This window comes from Watersipora subatra, chromosome 1, assembly GCF_963576615.1.
Source record: "Watersipora subatra chromosome 1, tzWatSuba1.1, whole genome shotgun sequence".
NCBI classification, from domain to species: domain Eukaryota; kingdom Metazoa; phylum Bryozoa; class Gymnolaemata; order Cheilostomatida; family Watersiporidae; genus Watersipora; species Watersipora subatra.
Genome location: NC_088708.1, coordinates 74,075,291 through 74,096,320, shown reverse-complemented (window position 1 = coordinate 74,096,320; position 21,030 = coordinate 74,075,291). Strand labels below are relative to the sequence as shown.

At 36.5% G+C, this 21,030-nt stretch overlaps 1 protein-coding gene across 8 annotated transcripts; it reads right to left on the bottom strand.

Moving 5' to 3' along the window:
• Positions 1-336: 336 nt before the first annotated feature.
• LOC137385678 (nuclear distribution protein nudE homolog 1-like) lies at positions 337-19,517 on the bottom strand. Of its 8 annotated transcripts, none has more exons than XM_068072197.1 (10): positions 19,301-19,517; positions 13,210-13,346; positions 10,575-10,728; positions 7,620-7,768; positions 4,655-4,791; positions 4,269-4,466; positions 3,955-4,117; positions 3,089-3,127; positions 2,473-2,606; positions 337-926 (listed from the first exon to the last, which is right to left on the bottom strand). In XM_068072197.1, exons 2-9 carry the CDS (start codon positions 13,266-13,268, stop codon positions 2,486-2,488), a joined length of 1,020 nt encoding a protein of 339 aa, XP_067928298.1. In that variant the 5' UTR covers positions 13,269-13,346; positions 19,301-19,517; the 3' UTR covers positions 337-926; positions 2,473-2,485. The 8 variants fall into 8 exon arrangements, with proteins under 8 accessions (XP_067928298.1, XP_067928297.1, XP_067928300.1 ...); XM_068072196.1 differs by having other exon boundaries at positions 2,480-2,606; XM_068072199.1 differs by having other exon boundaries at positions 2,534-2,606.
• Positions 19,518-21,030: the final 1,513 nt, after the last annotated feature.

Here is a 21,030-nt window from a genome sequence, read left to right as displayed (position 1 = left end):
ATTGGGTTGTCAACAGCCTATGTATTCCTAGCATGCTGATTTTCTGTGTTCTAATATGACAACAGTTACAAGTTGAGAGTCTAAGTATTGATGTGTTTACATCTTCAAACACTCATCTCTCTTGTAATTAAAATTGCCAAGTATCAATATTCTAGGTGTATTTATTCTTGCAAATAATTCACTAGGTGATATATTAACAATCATAGTATCCAGTATAATGTCAGTCGTTATTTCTGGTTTATTCAACAGTTCTAACAAAACTATATTGAGCATTGACTGAGTGTCATAGCATTTGTGAATCGAAATATGGCATGAATAAATGAAAGATGAGAGAGATCTGGCAAAATAATATATTTGATGTTCCTATGAAACAAAAATAATATCTGTGAACCGCTGTCAAGACGTTAAAACGAAAATGAAAAAGAGTAGCAAAAGACTGAAAGTTCTGTCAGTCAATGCTTGGCGTGTGAGACACCATAAAAGAACACGCCTCATGTCATGATCGAGCGTACCAATCTTCAGCTTTGCACTATAAATATTAACACGGGCTATGCCATCAGGAACTACTAACACAAAGAATATTCTATGTAAAGCAAAAATCCTAATAACGAGTAAACGTTAAGCCGTTGCACAATTTACAGGCTCGACTGTGTCACAGCAATGGTACAGACATGAATGAGTAAACGAACAAACCTCGCGACATCTCCGCATTCAGTATAAAGCTATTAGTCTGCAGAACTATCACAGAGAGACTACTGATTGCTGTCGAAATGAGTAGCGTGTGTGGCTTGTCTTGTGCAATAAATAATATTATCATATACACCTAAATTGAGCGACGCAAGGAGTGTGCTTATACGCTTATCTTCACATAGCCTCCAGCTTGACCAGGAGTCTTAGATGATCCTCGACGTGAATCCACCGCTCTTCTACATAGAAAACACACTGAGCATTAATATTATGGCAAGAATGATGAAAATAATAGACATCCGGATAGGTGTATCGACATCCGGATAGGTGTATAGACATCAGGATAGGTGTATAGACATATTTAGGTCAGCTTGCACGACCTAAATATTCTCAATACAATTCTCATTAATGTTAGCCACAATTCTCATTGTTTTATTAATTACTATAGTAATTAATAACAATGAGAATAACAAATTAATAACAGTAATCCATTGTCATTAATTACTGTAGTAATTAATAACAATGAACTTTCTAGATACCTGCAGCCAATAAGCCTCCCTAAGCTTAATTTATAAACTCTGTAAATATATCTTACACAGTTAGTCTTGTTTTACATTTCAAAACAGGCCGTCAAAATGGCTTGAAGATTGAAATTTTTGCTAAATTACATACAAAAGTATTGCCTTCATCAACAATTGGACAGAATTGGTAGATAGGTTTGGCAAACTTTTCTACCAAACAATTAATCAGTAAAACAAATTTTCTTTGAAGTGTTAGTCCAACCATCTCAATCACCGCATAACAAACTGACATTTGGAGAGTTGTCTTCTAGGAAGTAGAATTCAAGCCAACTACTGCCGCTATCAAGTGTTGTCTGCTCATGATCTAGAAGCTGTTCCATGACATATTTATTAAGCATGAGTAAATCGCTATAAAAGATTAGTAATTTCTGAACGAAAATAGCGAGGAGCTCTTAATCCACTCAGATAATGACCATCAGTGTCCTACATAGAATATCCTACATAGAGCGTCCTACATAAAATATCCTACATAGAGTTTCCTACATAGAATATCCTACAGGTAGCTGCATCCTCCACCTTTGACAACAGTTTCTTGCCAGTAGAGCATCAACCCATCAGAGCATATCCTGATGAAATGACCTATGCCTTCATTGTTATAGTAACAATGAATAAAAAGGTATTCCTCCACCAAAGCTGTTTAATTCGAAAGCACTCCTACAGCTGAAGCAGCATGATTCATCAGCTTCCCGATGATTGCCAGTTGCCAATAGAACAAACATAGTAACGTTATAGCTAGAGAGAGGGAGTTTCGTTTCTATTTTAGTACAGCTGGTTCATCAAGATTTGCAATAGGAGCAGCGATGCTTCCACACAAATGTTGTCTTCATAGCCGAAAAATCGATATTACTAGTGATCATGCACAAAGTGCAAGACGACTTCTAAAGGAAAAGTTAAAAGCAATAGATAAAATGCATCAATGGTAGAAATACACGCTGTAACAAATGCTGCTCCAGCATGGGTACAACTCAACCAACAGACAGTAAGCCAAAGGATGCTGCAGAGGTTAGTAAACCAGTTGTCAGGCAAACTACCAGCACAAGAGCTTAACATAGAGTCGGAAATAAAATGAAGCAACCTTCCCAAAGTTCTTTTCTACGATATTAGATGACTAAAGTCTTCATGCGTATTTGTAAGCGCGGTTAAAATAATTATTAGGAAACTAACAAGAGAGCAGCATGCTGGGATAGCAGCTTTGAGGACATACAGCTCACAATTAGTTACATGTCGCTCCGAGTAAACCATGCCCTCCATGTTGTAGCACTGACCTCAGACGCACTGTGATTAGACAGCAACGATGACGTTGCGTTGAGCCCCATAGATGGCGGTCGAACATCTCTTCTATGAGAGCAACAATACACAACATAAGTACAATATGAAAATATCACTAGAGGAAGGGCGCCAATGAAGTATGCCTAGGTAATAGAAAATGCATAGAGCAAACCACATAGAACTAACTGCTGTCTAATAGCCACTGCCTAATGCTGCAAGATTGAGAGTAGCCATGAGGAAGGTAGTCTGGTCAAAGTCTGACAACTTCCACCTGTGCCGCGGACCTCACACATGGAATATGATAGAGGAAAATGGTAAACCACCGCACAATATTCTACCTGTCACCATTTTCTTTGAACAATTGAAAATACTGAAATATAAAGTCATCAAGCAATCATGAAAAAATGCGAACCAGTCGGCCATATTCGTGATGCCACAACGACCAAAGGATTAGACAATGAGAAGGGCTAGTAGTGAGGGAAGGAGTGAGGAAGGAAATATTAAAACTAATGGCACATGCGCGCCCAAAACCCACAACCATTCTAATTCACCTGTGTCTATGGGAGGTGGTGCCTGCCAGGTGTAGGTTCCTAGGAAGAATACACAGAAACATCAGTACATTTCTAACCATTAATAACAGTATTACTGCAAAGAGCCAAACAGCAGTTTTACGCATTTGCATAGGAAACATAAATAGGAAACAGCTAGTAAGTTATCTGTCGAGACTAACCTGTGCTTGATCATGGCAGCAATAGAAAACAGCTAGTAAGTTGTCTGTCCCTGACTAACCTGTGTCTAGTCATAGCAGCAATAGGAAACAGCTAGTAAGTTACTTGTCGAGACTAACCTGTGCTTGGTCATAGCAGCAGTAGGAAACAGCTAGTAAGTTATCTGTCGAGACTAACCTGTGCTTGGTCATAGCAGCAATAGGAAACAGCTAGTAAGTTGTCTGTCCCTGACTAACCTGTGCTTGGTCATAGCAGCAATAAGAAACAGCTAGTAAGTTATCTGTCTCTGACTAACCTTTACTCGGTCATAGCAGCAGTAGGAAACAGCTAGTATCTGTCTCTGACCAACCTGTGCTTGGGCATAGCAGCAATAGGAAACAGCTAGTAAGTTATCTGTCTCTGACTAACCTGTGCTTGGTCGTAGCGGCAATAGGAACAGCTAGTAAATTATCTGTCGAGACTAACCTGTGCTTGGTCATAGAAGCAATAGGAAACAAGTTGTCTGTCGCTGACTAACCTGCGCTTGGTCATAGCAGAAATAGGAGACAGTAAGTTGTCCACCCCTGACTAACCTGTGCTTGGTCATAGCAGCAATAGGAAACAGCTAATAAGTTGTCTGTCCCTGACTAACCTGTGCTTGGTCATAGCAGAAATAGGAAACAGCTAGTAAGTTATCTGTCGAGACTAACCTATGCTTGGTCATAGGACTCTGGTCAGAGACTGTGTTCTTTACCGCATTCAATTTTGTCTCCAGAGCACCAACTTTCCTCAGAAGATCTCCAACAATATTTAGAGCTGATATACGAGCAGTAGGTGTTAAGGGTGTGCTAGCTGTATTTGATGTTCCAGTACCTACATGAGAAAAACCTAGCAACCATAAACTCATCTTCTGCCCAAATCACTCTCACCTCTTGTTTGGCCAACGCACCTTACACCAATCCATTCTGATTTGACCAATCTCGTATCATGCTCAGACAAATACTAGTGCAAAAGCTTCACTCACTTCTCAGTAAGCCTGTTCTGCTAGGTGTACTCATAGTGCCATTAGATTGATTCTCCTTGTATATTGTATTAGGGAGTAACTGTTGGTGATTGGTCGAAGGCTCAACCTTCACTTCTGGTTTCACTTTAACAACTGCCGGAGACGTAGTTTCCGGCTCATCCTTTTTCTTCTTAGTAACGTCTAATTCTTGTCTCAGATCTGAATAAAGTTACGACAACTATGCGGATAATTTGGGTAGTGTGAGAATTCTAATTACTCTATTTCTAATACTCGGAATTTACAAATTGACATGGCCTATTTACTGCTAATACGCGTCTAGCAAATGTGCAACAGAAAGCTGGCAATGCAGATCATATCAGTATTGAGATTAATCTAAATTCCTCTACCTCTAGCTTCATCCTTCAGCCTTTGTACACTTTCCATCAGATAGTCCCTGTCATCGAGTTCCGATTCGAGGAATGCATTTCTCTCTATTGCCTGATTGAGCTTAGATTCAAAGTCCTGCAGAGAGCTGACTGTTTCCCTAAGCAAAGCAAACAAGCGAGGTAAGGTATTTTAAAAGTACTGGTGGCTGGCTCTTAACTACAAACCTCTAAGTGACTTAGTAAATAAAGAGAAGCATTTCCAATTTCAAGCCAAAAATCAGAAACATCGGCAGCTATGCAATTTTGTTAGAGAGATCTTGCCACAGGCCATTTCATTATTTATAAATATGCTTTGAAATAACAATATTATATCTTTATAGGTGGCTATGTTGGAGATATTTTGATATAACAATATTATATCTTTATAGGTGGCTATGTTGGAGATATTTTGAAATAATCATATTATATCTTTATAGGTGGCTATGTTGGAGATATTTTGATATAACAATATTATATCTTTATAGGTGGCTATGTTGGAGATATTTTGATATAACAATATTATATCTTTATAGGTGGCTATGTTGGAGATATTTTGAAATAATCATATTATATCTTTATAGGTAGCTATGTTGGAGATATTTTGATATAACAATATTATATCTTTATAGGTGGCTATGTTGGAGATATTTTGATATAACAATATTATATCTTTATAGGTGGCTATATTGGAGATATTTTGATATAACAATATTATATCTTTATAGGTGGCTATGTTGGAGATATTTTGATATAACAATATTATATCTTTATAGGTGGCTATGTTGGAGATATTTTGATATAACAATATTATATCTTTATAGGTGGCTATGTTGGAGATATTTTGAAATAATCATATTATATCTTTATAGGTAGCTATATTGGAGATATTTTGATATAACAATATTATATCTTTATAGGTGGCTATGTTGGAGATATTTTGATATAACAATATTATATCTTTATAGGTGGTTATGTTGGAGATATTTTGATATAACAATATTATATCTTTATAGGTGGCTATGTTGGAGATATTTTGATATAATATTATATCTTTATAGGTGGCTATGTTGGAGATGTTTTGAAATAACAATATTATATCTTTATAGGTGGCTATGTTGGAGATATTTTGAAATAACAATATTATATCTTTATAGGTGGCTATGTTGGAGATATTTTGAAATAACAATATTATATCTTTATAGGTAGCTATGTTGGAGATATTTTGAAATAACAATATTATATCTTTATAGGTGGCTATGTTGGAGATATTTTGAAATAACAATATTATATCTTTATAGGTGGCTATGTTGGAGATATTTTGAAATAACATTATATCTTTATAGGTGGCTATGTTGGAGATATTTTGATATAATATTATATCTTTATAGGTGGCTATGTTGGAGATATTTTGAAATAACAATATTATATCTTTATAGGTGGCTATGTTGGAGATATTTTGAAATAACAATATTATATCTTTATAGGTAGCTATGTTGGAGATATTTTGAAATAACAATATTATATCTTTATAGTTGGCTATGTTGGAGATATTTTGAAATAACAATATTATATCTTTATAGGTGGCTATGTTGGAGATATTTTGAAATAACAATATTATATCTTTATAGGTGGCTATGTTGGAGATATTTTGATATAATATTATATCTTTATAGGTGGCTATGTTGGAGATATTTTGATATAATATTATATCTTTATAGGTAGCTATGTTGGAGATATTTCGTGATTATGATTTGATATTTTCAAACCTAACAAACCCAACAATAGTTAAAACAGTTTTATTTTTGTTTGCTGGGAAGCGAACTGCAGAAGTCGGTGAAATATGAATACCTTATTTTATTTTACTCTACAGCAGTGCTTGTTTGAATTTTTCTAAGCAACTCAAATTCAAAGAATCTTTACCCGTGTAGGATATGAACATTATTATGTTTAAAAGGTAGTTAAAAAGTGCCGAGTCAGCAGATACCAAATCCATAAAACAGCCGTTTTGCAACAGCCTCTACAGCTACGGATTAACAGGCGCTATTCACCTGCAAGTGCCACAAAAACCTTTCTACAATTCAATCTAAAAATCTTTTGTGCAGTTTAAATACAAGACTCCACTGATATTGCAACTCTAGAGCTGTGAAGAGATATCGGCTGGCTGTTTTCTAATACTTATTGATACAGGAGCTAATGAAGTTTCGATAATTTCAAACTACAAAAAGAAATTTTTAATGGTTATTTAATTGTTGCTATTTTTTTGTCAACTTGCATTTTGTGTTTTTATCTTATTCTGATGCCCGCACCTCAAACAGCTTTGAAATAAGCAGTAGTGACTTATTAATAATATGATGAGTTTTATATGATAGCTTATAGAGTATACTTTGCATTATTTACAGAAATAGTGCCATGAGATTTTTATCGCTGACATGGAATACGCAGAAGCAGCAAGCTCTATACCCCTGTGTGATTTACAAAAAGAGTCTTCGTTGTGCTATGATAGGTAATGGTGTGCTATGAGACAGACGCTACTCGTGAATGATAAACAATGACATACCTACAGTAAACACTAACAGCTTCTTCCCTGGGGTGATCGACATAACGCCCACAGGAACCAGATAAATGTGGCCATACCATAAATGGGTTGGCTCAGCCTCAAACTGCTCCGCACTTTTGCACGTGTTGCTGACATAGATCAATGAAAAAACTAAGTCGTCCAAACTTTTGTTTTCTAACTTTGAAAATATCTTGTACGTTCACTATGACTTCTTGCAGCCAAAGGAAGATGTACACCACAAGTAGGAGTGCAGAGTTGCAATCGAGAGGGCAGACAAGGAATGTACCACTTTTCTAGCGTGTATGCAAAGAGGTAAGAGTATGGAGAAAGAAAGGTGAAGGGTGCAAGGGTAACAGAGATGCTGTCAAAGAATGAGAAGAGCTGCAATACCTCTTAGCGCGCTGCAAATCATCATTCATCTGCTCCAATTCTCTAATATAGACTTCCAGTTCTCTCTTGTAGCCTTTTAGCTCGGCAAGATCATCCTGCAGCTCTCCAATCAGCCTCGCATCTGTCGAAGATTGCTGTTCAAACCTTTCCTGCAAACGACAAAGTGAAATGCTTAAAAAATGTTCATCTTGAATGCTGTTCAAACCTTGTTTAAACGACATAATCATCTATGACTCTATGCCTTCGACAAGTTATGTTCACCAGCACTCAGAGTTTTCATAATTCGCTACTCTTAGCGCGAGTATTCATTATTGGTGAAGGTTGTCGCAAGGCCATTATTAATAATTGCTGGTTACAACCAAAACTTACATGCACATTGCGTGAATAGTGAGCAAAGGTTCTATAGCGAAACACATAATGGCATGGCCAGTATTTTTCAACATGCCCGCCCATCAATGAAATGTAATGACCGAGATACTTTCATATATTCACGATACCTACATGTAGATCAACTTTAGCTTATCAGATGTGCTCCTTTACTAAATAACTTGTTGAGTGTTGGTAGACTATAAAATACTAAAAAGTTATTATAACTAAAATATCGCTATGTATAAAAATTCTCAAAGGTTTAATGGTCATCCTAATTTAGCAAATACAAGAGACACCGTAAACGTTCATATTGATCAAGCGAGGTAGCAAATCTCGACCAAGCCAACATCACAGTTTGCATAGCGTGATAGGTCACATTGATATCCAGTAAGTTGTATGTTAGTATTGCATTTAAACGGCATCCAAGCTTTAGAAAGTATAAGATTTCAGAACAACACAAATATAACGCAGGCACCGCATCAAATGAGCATGGGCAACGATCCAAAGTGTTTGAGTAAGCTATGAAACTTTTTGAGGCAGAGTATGTGTTGTAGGACAAGGTATCATGTATTAGCGGATTTAAGAATGCGTGACTAGAATCGCTGGAATGTTAATAATATGCTAGCTCATTGAGCTATATGAATTTCTCACTGTCTGCTAAGGCTGAGCCACAATTCTCTATTTAGCCAACTTGTAAACACAAATTGAAACACCGCATTTTTATCCAACTTGTTGGTGGAAGATTTTGTTTCTAGAAACATGTTTACCATTTTTGGGCAGTCTATGAACAAAAAGATTCTTTTTGTCTGTGACAAATATATAATAGCTAATCTGTGTGATAGATTAGACGGAGGGAGGCAGTGAGGAATGAAGGCAACAGCTACCCTTATCCACAAATAGTGACAAATATCCAGACAGGTGAATGAAGGCTCTACCAGTTCTCACAAATCATTACGATTCTGACATCAGCATAGATAGATTTGTGATAGAGTAGCCCGGCAGCTGAACAAACCCGGCAGCTATTAGTTTAAATATTTGAGTTCTCTGAACTACTGATAACAATAGCCCCTTTGTCTGACTCATCTAATGCCATATACTCAAGAAAGGCAGCATCTAAAGACAGGGCAGATTAAATCTATATAAAGAGCATGCAGTGCCAGTGAGTCCCTAGTTTTAGTGACAGTTCCATTTATTAGCAGTAGAGAGTGCAATAGAGAATGCAGTAGAGAGTGCAATAGAGAGTGCAATAGAGAGTGCAATAGAGAGTGCAGTAGAGAGTGCAATAGAGAGTGCAGTAGAGAGTGCAGTAGAGAGTGCAGTAGAGAGTGCAGTAGAGAGAGCAGTAGAGAGTGCAGTAGAGAGTGCAGTAGAGAGTGCAGTAGAGAGTGCAGTAGAGAGTGCAGTAGAGAGTGCAGTAGAGAGTGCAATAGAGAGTGCAGTAGAGAGTGCAGTAGAGAGTGCAGTAGAGAGTGCAGTAGAGAGTGCAAGCAGAGAGTGCAATATAGCGTGCAATAGAGAATGCAATAGAGAGTGCAGTAGAGTGCAGTATAGAGTCCAATAGAGAGTGCAGTAGAGAGTGCAGTAGAGAGTGCAATAGAGCGTGCAGTAGAGAGTGCAGCAAAGAGTCCAATAGAGAGTGCAGTAGAGAGTGCAATAGAGAGTGCAATAGAGAGTGCAGTAGAGAGTGCAATAGAGAGTGCAATAGAGAGTGCAGTAGAGAGTGCAGTAGAGAGTGCAGTAGAGAGTGCAATAGAGAGTGCAATAGAGAGTGCAATAGAGAGTGCAGTAGAGAGTGCAATAGAGCGTGCAGTGGAGAGTGCAGTAAAGAGTCCAATATAGAGTGCAATAGAGAGTGCAGTATAGAGTCCAATAGAGAGTGCAATAGAGAGTGCAGTAGAGAGTGTAGTAGAGAGTGCAGTAGAGAGTGCAGTAGAGAGTGCAGTAGAGAGTGCAGTAGAGAGTGCAATATAGAGAGCAGTAGAGAGTGTAGTAGAGAATGTAGTAGAGAGTGTAGTAGATAGTGCAGTAGAGAGTGCAGTAGAGAGTGCAATAGAGAGTGCAGTAGAGAGTGCAGTAGAGAGTGCAGTAGAGAGTGCAATATAGAGTGCAATATAGAGAGCAGTAGAGAGTGCAGTAGAGAATGTAGTAGAGAGTGTAGTAGATAGTGCAGTAGAGAGTGCAGTAGAGAGTGCAAGCAGAGAGTCCAATATAGCGTGCAATAGAGAATGCAATAGAGAGTGCAGTAGAGTGCAGTATAGAGAGTGCAGTAGAGAGTGTAGAAGAGAGTGTAGTAGAGAGTGCCAGAGAGAAGACAATAGCCTTCTAAACTCGTGCAATTGCTATGTATCTAAGCAAGCCTACATGTACACGTTCCTCGGCCATAATTGTATAGTATATTGTATATATAGCATACTGAATCTGTATGATTAACAAAAACTGAACGATGATGCATGATTGGGGAGAATTTAAGAGGCAATCAATGCTAAATGCTGGAAAGCGCGGTTACAGCTGGTGAGTGACAGAGTTCACCAAAAACCCGTCTTCTTATGCTATTGTGAGCGATTACGAACAGCTCAGGCATCCTACCCTGAGTGTGTCCAGCTCTGTTTCCAGCCTCTCATTTTGTGAGGTCAATTCCTTTACTTTGCTCTCTGATTGTTCTAACTGTAGTTCCATTTCAGATTCCAATTCCTGACTACTTTGCTGGTATTCATCCAGTTCTTCCTTCGCATCTTGCCACCTAGACATTGAATTGACTAGATATACAAACAGGGCCAGTCGAATTATTATGCCAAATATTGAACATTTAAACTTGATGTTAGCTTATTGCTACGCAAATCTATAATATGATATAAATGGCTCTTAGTCTGACTTCCAAAGGCATTAAATAAATCTTTTTGGAAACGTCATCACTTATTCAATGTTGAACCTTTTGTTTTAAATAAGGGATGTAGCCAATATATGATGAGATTGGGAACATTTTCCGTGCATAAGTTTATTTGGTGCAACCAAAGGATGTTGAACAATCTTAGCATTCACAAGTATATTTTATTCACGTGTTTAGTTATATCGATGACTCAACATTGACACATTGGTATTTTTTATATTAAAAGATTTTTAATTTTAATACTTTGCAAAGGATTTACTACTTCAATTTGATCAACACAAATTTACAAATTAAATATTTGTAGATCAATAGTTTAGAAGACCCGCTCCTCTAAAGGAATATTAGCCTCAATCATAGTAGAGGTTAACCACAAGGATGAACCTGATTAGACAAAAAGTAGCCAAAACATCACAAAGCAATAAATACAGCAGACAATTACATTAGGCTGAGTCATTTATTGCTGCTAATGACCTTGACATGCTGTTGGAGTTGGCTGGTTACTTTCACATTCGTCGATGGACTGAATAAGATGTCATAAACTAGATAACCAAAAGATCAATTTTGTGAAGTGCATGGACCACCTGACAAATAATGCTGCTTACAATCAAATTTCAGCTACGAACAGTGTCTAATTGAGCCACAATGAGGCAGGTAAAAGAGACCAATCAATGGCAGACAGATCACAATTGCCCTTCCATGGTTACATATCTCCCAGTTGTTAGGTATTTCGCCTCATTCACTAAGAGTTGGGTACGTCAAGCAGCCATTTGTTATTACCATTGGCTGTTCCACAATGTATTCTATTGACCAAAGTTCAAAGTAAAAAAAAATCGCACATTAAAAATTACTAGGTAACTAGGTTAATCCATGCCAACTAAATTTACGATTGTCTCATAATGAATGTAAAAATATCATGACGATGATAAAGTCAGTAACGGTCCATCCATCTACTTAGTTTAGAGTAAAATATAGCACGAGAGTGAATTCTAAAGGGAGGCATACCGACTAGCTGTACAGATGAAAGTTGAGTAAAGGCTTTCAGAAGACTTAGAATAAGTCACAATGCTATAATTCAATCTATGTAAGGAGACTGTACGCGTTACATTAATGATTTCCTAGCAGGTGATTATGTATACAAGCAGCATTTGTACGGCTACAATGAACCATTAGCTCATGGTCAACATTAGGTCAACACAAGCACAGGTGCAATACATAGCTTAGCAAACCCAAGTACAACTTCAATAAACGCTAAATTTCAATGAGTTCATAATGTTACATCGACACAGGAATGGTTCGTCGACACACGATAAGTTTTTTTCAACTGTGTTGATTGATGCAATATCACTGCACTAGGTAAATGGAATCTCGTCCCAATGGTAGCTTACTTCCTCTTACAGACTGGAGGTACAAAAATAACGTGGTGTAAGAAATATTGCAACAATTTACATTTTCAGCAGTGGTTTTGTTTGCAAGACAACCTACGACCTACAATACACCCTTGACGTTGAAACTGTTATAATAAAGATCATCGATTATACCTCGACCATGTTTCAACAAAAATTCGAGCATGAACGATCGCTGCATGAAAAACCAAAGCTCAGTCACACAATATTTCATCGGCCGATCATTCTCTGTTAAAACTTAGTGAAATACCCAAATGTATGAATTCATGACTTGCAGCAGATGATGGAAACAAGACAAAATCTTTATAAGGCGCAATTGTTTCATCTGCTTAGATGATCCAGACTACTGACTAGAACCGCAAACATATTTAGAATCAGCACGAAGGCTGCCAAGTTTGCGATGATTCGTCAGGATATGAGTAACTGCCTCGACACATGACCTGGTAACATATGAGTAGTTTGGATGATTTCTCTGTAGTGCCGCTAGTATGGCATCAAGCAGGAAGTACTGAAAGGCAGCAAATGGTGGCTAGCCTAGATAGACCTCATAGTTAAAAGGGCAGTTTACGAGACTCCTTGTGGCAGTTATGAAGGAATTGTACTCTGTACAATGTCAAATACAATGCATAGAGTTAACAGCTCATAAACCTTTTCACAAAAGACTGTCATAGTTGTATGCCAATGTACATCTCAGTTTACCATAGGCCTAGTCATGAGAAAGCTAATCTGCCATGTCGGGATAAACCGTTTAGCGCACCAAGCCTATCCTACTATACACTCAAGCACACTCTACACAAGTCAGAGGGTCTGTACAAGCACACATCCATATCTAGGCCTATGCAATGTTACTCAAGCAGTAAAATACCAAGAGACAAGATATACAGTATATACAGAACACTCGGTCTTGATAGATATATCGAAACACACTTACTTGGCATTGTATTCTTCTGCGAGATTCTTCCAATACTCAATGTCCTCCGAAGAAGGCATGATAAAGAACTGTTGCTACCAGCGAAACTGACCCTGCTTAACTGTGGTAGGCATATGCGTGGTTGAGCAATGGCCAACCTATGAAATGGAGTAGTTGTAATTCAAGTCATTAAGAACGGTATAGCCTCTACCGGCTGGTCATCACCAAACCAAACTTGTTACGCGCTTGTTTGTTTAAAAAGAGGTTGTCTCCTTCATACCCATTGGAAAAAGAAAACTTGCAAGAGACTAGAATAATCAATTCTTATCTGTTGGCTAGCGGAAGTAAATGAATATTATGACTAGGTGTATCATGTTGGAAAATAAGCTAAATGCGCTTACAGTTGTTTAAAAATAGACCGTATTAATATGCTGTCTAGAAGAGCATTTATTGCATTCTACTGGAATGTTATCAGCTACTCAAATATTAGGCTACATAAGTAAAGAACTAACCAAAGACCTTAAAACCTCTAAAGCTTATACAAGAATTTGAGTCCCCAACTCTGGTTAGCTTTCTACACAGATGTAAGTCGGAAATGTTATAGTTGAAATAGACTCTACTTTCTGGAACAGGTGAAAACCCATAACAAATTGGTGTGGTATTTTGCATATTTGCTAGGAGAATGCATAGTACTGCAGGGCACTTGCATCTGGCTATACAAACACTGCTGCCAAACGCAATGACGAGTAACCACAAATGGCCTTCCAACAGTCTAGAAACAATCATACATAAATAACTTACAAATATTTCGCAGTACCTGATCAATTGAGTAAACCACAAAGCATCTCAAAGCTTTCCTTTATTAATCGATAAAACAAACTGAAAGAGCCATTACGTGAGACAAAGAGAAAAGAATGCAAAGGACCGGAGATGCACTGTGGGCAGGCTTGTTTCATGGGGAGTTTAGGGCTGTCTAACACCAAGTCATCACCATAAATCCTACCAATCTTATCTCAATAATATGAGCTACTATGAAACTATCCAAAGATTTCGTGCTTGAACATGCTTCTGCTGATTTTTCATTAGAATGAAAGATCTATTGCGTGTAACAACAGTAGATATAATTACGCCTATAGTAAAAAGCCGGTTTATTTGGTTTTGCGGTATAGCATATGCTCAACTACTTGAAAGGTCATAGATAAATTGAGAGCAGTTAGAATTACTTCAACAATAACTATCAAAATTTCTTGTTGAAAGCTATTAGCCACCATTCCAGCCAAGTCTTATATAACAGGATAAACTAGTGGCTAGACCATTGACATGCCCAGTGCAATGAGTCGCTAAAAGATGTAAGACTGCATTCCAGAATGACCACCAAAAGGTTAGCCAAAAAAGGATTTGTAAAAGTACTAGAAGACCTAAAACTGGATGACATGAGACCTTGAAACATCCTTTATATAACAGCAGTGCAGGAGTTGCTCTGATGAAACAGCCTAACAAAACTGATACAGAAAAAGTAAATGATTTTTGTGATGGTTTTCTTTCCTCATTTAAGTGTGGCGACTAGAGCTGTTACATTGCTCTTCACATAGAAATCGGAAGCAGTCTGGCACAACCGTTGCATTTTACTCAATCAGAGATTTTGTACTATTAATGTTATCGCCTATAGTTCGGACATTGTCAAACCTCCTTTAAAGCATACAAACACGTGTAGAGTCATGCATTACTTGGTCAGTTTGGTGTTGCGTTATCATCACATTTAGCATTCCCAAAAGATGTTTAAAAACAGAGTCACATACTAATGAGTGCTATAGCTTAAAAAAAGCAAACACGTTTTTAAGCATTACAAATACCATGAATTACGGCGTATAAGTCGCCCCTGCGCAAAAGCCGAGGTCCATAGTTTGGTTTTAAAATCCTGGTTTGACATGTACCTGCCGTATAAGTTGACCCCTTTTCTGGCCCATATCGTTTGATCGCTAATAGTTCAGTTGGCATCAAAAACGGGCGATGTGTAGCTAAAAAAATGGCATTCAAAATTGCCATCAGCAAAAACGCCGATGTTTTTGTGCTATTGGTAATACGAACAACAGCTAAAGAAAAAGCTAAATAACCAAAGAAAAATGAGTTCTAGTGAAACCCAAAAGGCAAAAAATCATTACTTCCCTATCGTATTGGTCCGCCTCGCCAATCAAACGAAATTAACAGATTTGATAACATGTATGCTTTTAACAGCAAAGCTATGCCGCAAGAGAAATCTTTGTCAGAAATCGTGGTTCATGAACAAGAAAAAGGATAGATGGACAATAGTGGATGTGTCAAATGGATTACCAAAGTGCGGGCATATAGGCAGATACTACGAAAAAATCATCAACATCGAAAAGAAAACAACATTATTCTAGCGATAATAATTTGAATGGTGAAGAATGAGACTTTATGTTTGATCCATCTCATGGTGAGTAGGATTACTAGTATTTTACTATTTTATAAATAAATCTGTATGTGTCATACCATGTAATTTTGAGTTGCGATGGTATTTGAAGTTAAATTTCACTAGAATTTGTGTCATGAAAACCGTTACCACTGTATAAGTCGAGGATGGAATTTTAAGCTTAATCTTTTGTATCAAATTTTCGACTTGTACGCTAGACTTTACAGTATTTGCTAAGATTTTCATTTCTTTATGATGGTATTAGTATCAATGAAGACTTATTGTTTGCCACCTAATTGGGCAAATAATACTTCTGTCATTGTCATACTTTGTCACACATGTCTTTGACAGCCTTTTTCATACTTTTGAACTGTAGGGGTATTTCTTTCAAGGTTTAGGTAGCTTGACTAATTTAAATGTGAGCTTTATAACACTAGTACACACATTTTTCAAGGGTATATGTAAATTTAAGATTTTTCTGTGAGGTAATAGCCAAATATATTGTGTGCTATGTAGATGATGTTTTGAGTATGTATATAGTGTCAGTGTTCATGACACACAGCACAACTGCACCGCAATTGTGCAGACGCATCATTGGCATTTTATTACTTCAAATGCAACTTTCATGTATTTGAAGCCTAACTACATGTACATGTTCTAAATATTTTAAAGTTTGATGAGTTCAATGAACAACATTGAGCTGATTTTTCTACTGGTAAATGTTGTACTTTTACCACCTTGTCAAATAAAAGGTGCCTGTGTTAGATATCTTACCCTACTGTCGGGGAGCTCATAGCAGGCTGCATTAATATGAGCTCAACTAATTTAGCTTACCCTTCGTAATGCAATCGATATACATGGATCTAGTTCACTCAGAACTCTTGGTAAATTAAGCTGTTTGGTGTTGTCATGACTTACATAAAAGGTCTTTAAAATTTAACAGTTGGCATATCAAATTAATTTCTCAGTCTAGAAGAGAAGTTGTTTGGAAAAAGGTGAGCTGGATAGCTGTGATTTAATCACAAGCCTACGATAAAACTTTTCGTAGACTTGAGCTGACAGCATGTGTCAGTAATAATCTTTTCTAAATCTATTCATTTTTCAGCAAAGGATTAAAAAAATTTGCCAAAAAACATTTGTATTACGTGCAATTGCCAAAGGATCCCACGAGTGCAATGAACTTAGTGAATATGAATATATTAGTGCAGGGATAGATGCAGTTTGGCAAAATCCCAAGATCTAAAATTTGAACATAATGTAATGTTGATAAACTAATGTTTACCAATTGCTTTGATTTTGCTTCCGTTATATAAGGCCTCTATATGAATCATCTACTGAGCAGTTGTCACAATGTCTTTAAAAGTTCATTCAACTTCCCAAAGCATCCAAATCTAAACACTTTTCTTCTCAATCTTTTAAATAAGAGTCCCAAAAATCACAAGTATCTTCTAAAGTAGTTGGACACGTGGTCAAAAGAAGCTTAAGAGGTTGACTTGCAACAAAATTCACATTACAGTTATTTGGTATCAAAAGATTCACCATGTCTCACTCTGCTGTGTTGTGGGTACAAAATATATAGACATGTGATTACAAGCTCTTAAAAGCTAAAAAACGAACAGTTAATCGCCGCCACACGAGACCGCCGATGATTAGAATCTCTTTCCAAAATGGCTCAAATGGGACGTAGTTCTACAAGATGGCTTGTGTTTACACTTTCATGCAACCTCATTCGTCGAAATATTTTCACAAATATACTTCATGCATTCAATAAAACCATGTCTATTGTTCTTACGCGTCTATTTCATCGTCATTATAATGCTGTCACTTTTAGCACTGATATCTTATAACTTACTGTGAAAATTCGTTTAATTTTTTAAGCTTAGTTCGAAGGAGTACATATCATTGTCTGATAATCATGACGAGCTTGTTGGTCACTTGTGATAATCGAAAAACGCTGCAGAAATTATTTGCACTGTTTGGAACTTATGATTAAATGATTAGACCAAGCTAAAATAAAACTGTAAACTAGTAAGCGTCTATAATTGGTAAGGACTCTTCGGTAAAACTCAGTGTTTGTCATAAACTAGTGCTACGAGAAGTTTTATATTGAGCCTTTATTGGCCTTTTAATTTACGTGAGAACATCACGTGACAAAACAATAACCGAATGTAATGACTACGTCAGAGAAATAAACTGATTCCCATCTACGGCGATCTCGTGATGGCGACGATTAACTGTTCGTTTTTGAGCTTTTAAGAGCTTGTAATCACATTCCCACATATTTTGCACCTACGATACAGCAGAGTAAGACATGGTGAATCTTTCGACACCAAATAACTGTAATGTGAATTTTGTTGCCAGTCAACCTTTAAATTTGATAGTAGTGACGCAAAAGTGTTACTTAGCATACCAAATACTTTTACAGCTTACACACATTGAGTGACTACGTTATTTGTGTTACATAAACAACAATTAGATAAAATGTCTATAAGACTAAAAATTAAAAATGACAATCTTGCCTTTACCTAAATTCATTTCAAGACCATTTTAAATTGAGCTTTTCGACTATCTATCTTTATTAGTTGGTTTGAAAGTTATGGTAAACTGATAACTTTTGATCTGGGCAAAAATGCGAATGTCACTAACAATAAGAATAGCTGTGTATTTTGAAACCGAGACAATTCCAGATGTAGCCTAATCAATTTATATAACAAACAAGATGGGTCCCAACAAAAGGATCCTCAAATACTCAAAATATATTTTCAAAATTACCTTTAGATATATGTCCCAGAGAAAACTTAATAAAGAACAACCAAATAATAAACACTGACTCTTAATCAGTTTAATTGTTTACAAAGAAAGCGTATGATACAATAAAATCTAAAACAAATGTCTACACTAGTTTTTTGTTTGAGTTCATAAGTCTATTTACAGTAATTATGTTTCATTGAAGAGAGGTATAAGAATAACGTTTGCTACTATAGCCACAGTGAATACCTTATTTTTTACTAACAAGAACCCGATTATTTTCAAAAATTTGCTTAGGCCTACAAAGCCATAAATAATATGCAACATTTTATCGAGTGTATGATGTTTCGGAAAGGTTTTTAAAACTGCAGAAGCTGATTGTTTGAAAAAGGTGTACTATATGCAAGTCATAATGGTTCAATATTTATGTATGTAAACTGGAGAATCAATAACAAAAAAACAACAGTAAAACAGTAAATTCAATTTGCAACCCCAAACTCCTGATAACATATTAAAAAAACTTAGACAGAATAATAAAAATTTACATATTTTTTTCAATATCAAACTGAAGTATTAAGAGGGAAATTGAGACAGAATGTAATAACTGGTGAGTTTGGAAAATGAGATTCTAGCCATGAGTTTTTAATTCAAATATGCTTTCAACTATTGAAGTTTAGGTGTAGTTTTAAAACAACATCAATTGAACAAACCTGAACTTGTATACGTAATCTGCTTATGATTAACACGAAAACAATGAAGGTTTGGCAGCGCTAGTTCTTTGAGTATCACTTTGCGAAGTAATTCTTATTATTTAAGTGATCGTTATTTATAAATACGTGCAACAGCGTTAGACAATATCGCGTTAAAAATTATAAAAACGATAAAAAAAACTTGTTACAAAGTTTACAATACAGTATAACTTAATGTACTTACCGAATAACAATTTGAATGTTCAAATTAATACGATAATTGATCTGTGTAGCTCGCAATATAGGTGTAAGGCAATATTTTGATAAACGAAATAATATCACCAGTAAAAATTAAAATCAACTGTTTATCACATCTGTTGTGTAAGTTCCCGAAGAATAAAATTTTGGCTAATGCTTTAAACTTTCAACTAGCCAATGTTGTGGAACGAGCTGATAACTGGTTAAGCGACGTGAACTAGTTGGTAGTGTTAAAAATCAAAGATAGGGCGATATGTATACAATCATTGTTAGTTTATTAGGTCAATCATTAACTGTGTCTTCTCAACGCTGTGGCACTGGCCTTGACCAAGCATTGAGCTGGTTTTTTAGTCTGAAATAAAGCGCCCTATACAGGTATCGGATATTAAACCACCAAACTTAACTTTACGCGGCGCGTTAACTTAACGCAATCTAAGAGTAAACAACTTTTAAAGTTACAATAATACAATCGTTTTAATTAAACCTCTTTACAAGTTTGTATAATATATACTCACAATTATGAAAAGATGACCCTCTATTTGCAAATGTAGAAACAGCATGAAATTATTTTGCAAATGGCACTAGGTGTTAAAAAATACCAACTATGAAATCTAATGAGATGTTTGAAACCTTAAAAAAATAATGAACAAATGCAATTTTTATTCAGAACAATGATATACAGCCCCCTCTGGGGGGATGTATATCATTGGTCAATACAATATATATCATTGCTCACTACAGCCCCCCCTCTGGGGGGCTGTATATCATTTCTCAGACCTATGATTCTATAGCATTGACTTCATCAATGCTTGAGACTAATCTCAAGAACATTGCAATACACTCTTGCAGATTTAGATGTTAAAAGAAAAAATATGTAAATAAACTATTCAGCATAAAATTTGTTTCTAAAATACAAACAAAACCTATATATATAGATATATAGGTTATATATATATAAGATATAATATATTTTATATATATATACATATATATATATATATATATATATATAATTGTTTCCTCATCCCGGTTAACCCGTATGGGTGGTAGTTTCTGCTCTAACTCGGGTCTCCTACCAGAGACCTGGGAGTTTGAGCACTCGCCTCAAGATCTTAGCTGTTCCCAGCAGCGCACTTTTCTGCAACTCACTTGAGTTGATTGCTGTTGGTATTTGGGCAAGCCACATTTTATGCGCCGGTGTTATTGCGCCCAGTGCCCCAATGACTACTGGGATTACAGTTGTTCTTACATTCTAGCATTTTTCAATCTCTTCTCCAAGAGGGAGATATTTCTCTACCTTTTCTTTTTCTTTGCTGTCTATATTGTAGCCATTGGGTACTGCTATATCTATTATAGTAGCTCTCTTGTTCTTCTTGTCCACCACCACTATATCTGGTTGGTTTGCTAGGACATGCTTGTCAGTCCGGATGTAGAAGTCCCAGAGGATCTTAGCGCGATCAGTTTCATTGACCTTACCAGGAGTTTCCCACCAGTGTTGTGGTTTATTAAAGCCATACTCGTCACATAGACTTCTGTACACAACACCTGCGACATGATTATGCCGCTCAGTGTAATGCATTTCCTGCTAGCTGCTTGCATCCACTGATGATGTGTTGGATGGTCTCAGGTGCATCTTTGCACAGTCTGCATCTAGGATCGTCTCTAGTGTGATAGATTTTTGTTTGGAGTTGCCTTATTGGGAGCACTTGCTCCTGG

Bases quoted from the DNA above. Each gene is read 5' to 3' on its own strand.
- LOC137385678 (XM_068072197.1), bottom strand. From the start codon at position 13,268: ATGCCTTCTTCGGAGGACATTGAGTATTGGAAGAATCTCGCAGAAGAA. The intron at 4,792-7,619 runs GTATTGCAGCTC...TGCTTTGCTTAG, and splicing joins GATTTGCAGCGCGCTAAGAG to GGAAACAGTCAGCTCTCTGC. The intron at 4,467-4,654 runs GTAGAGGAATTT...AACTTTATTCAG, and splicing joins GCTGAAGGATGAAGCTAGAG to ATCTGAGACAAGAATTAGAC.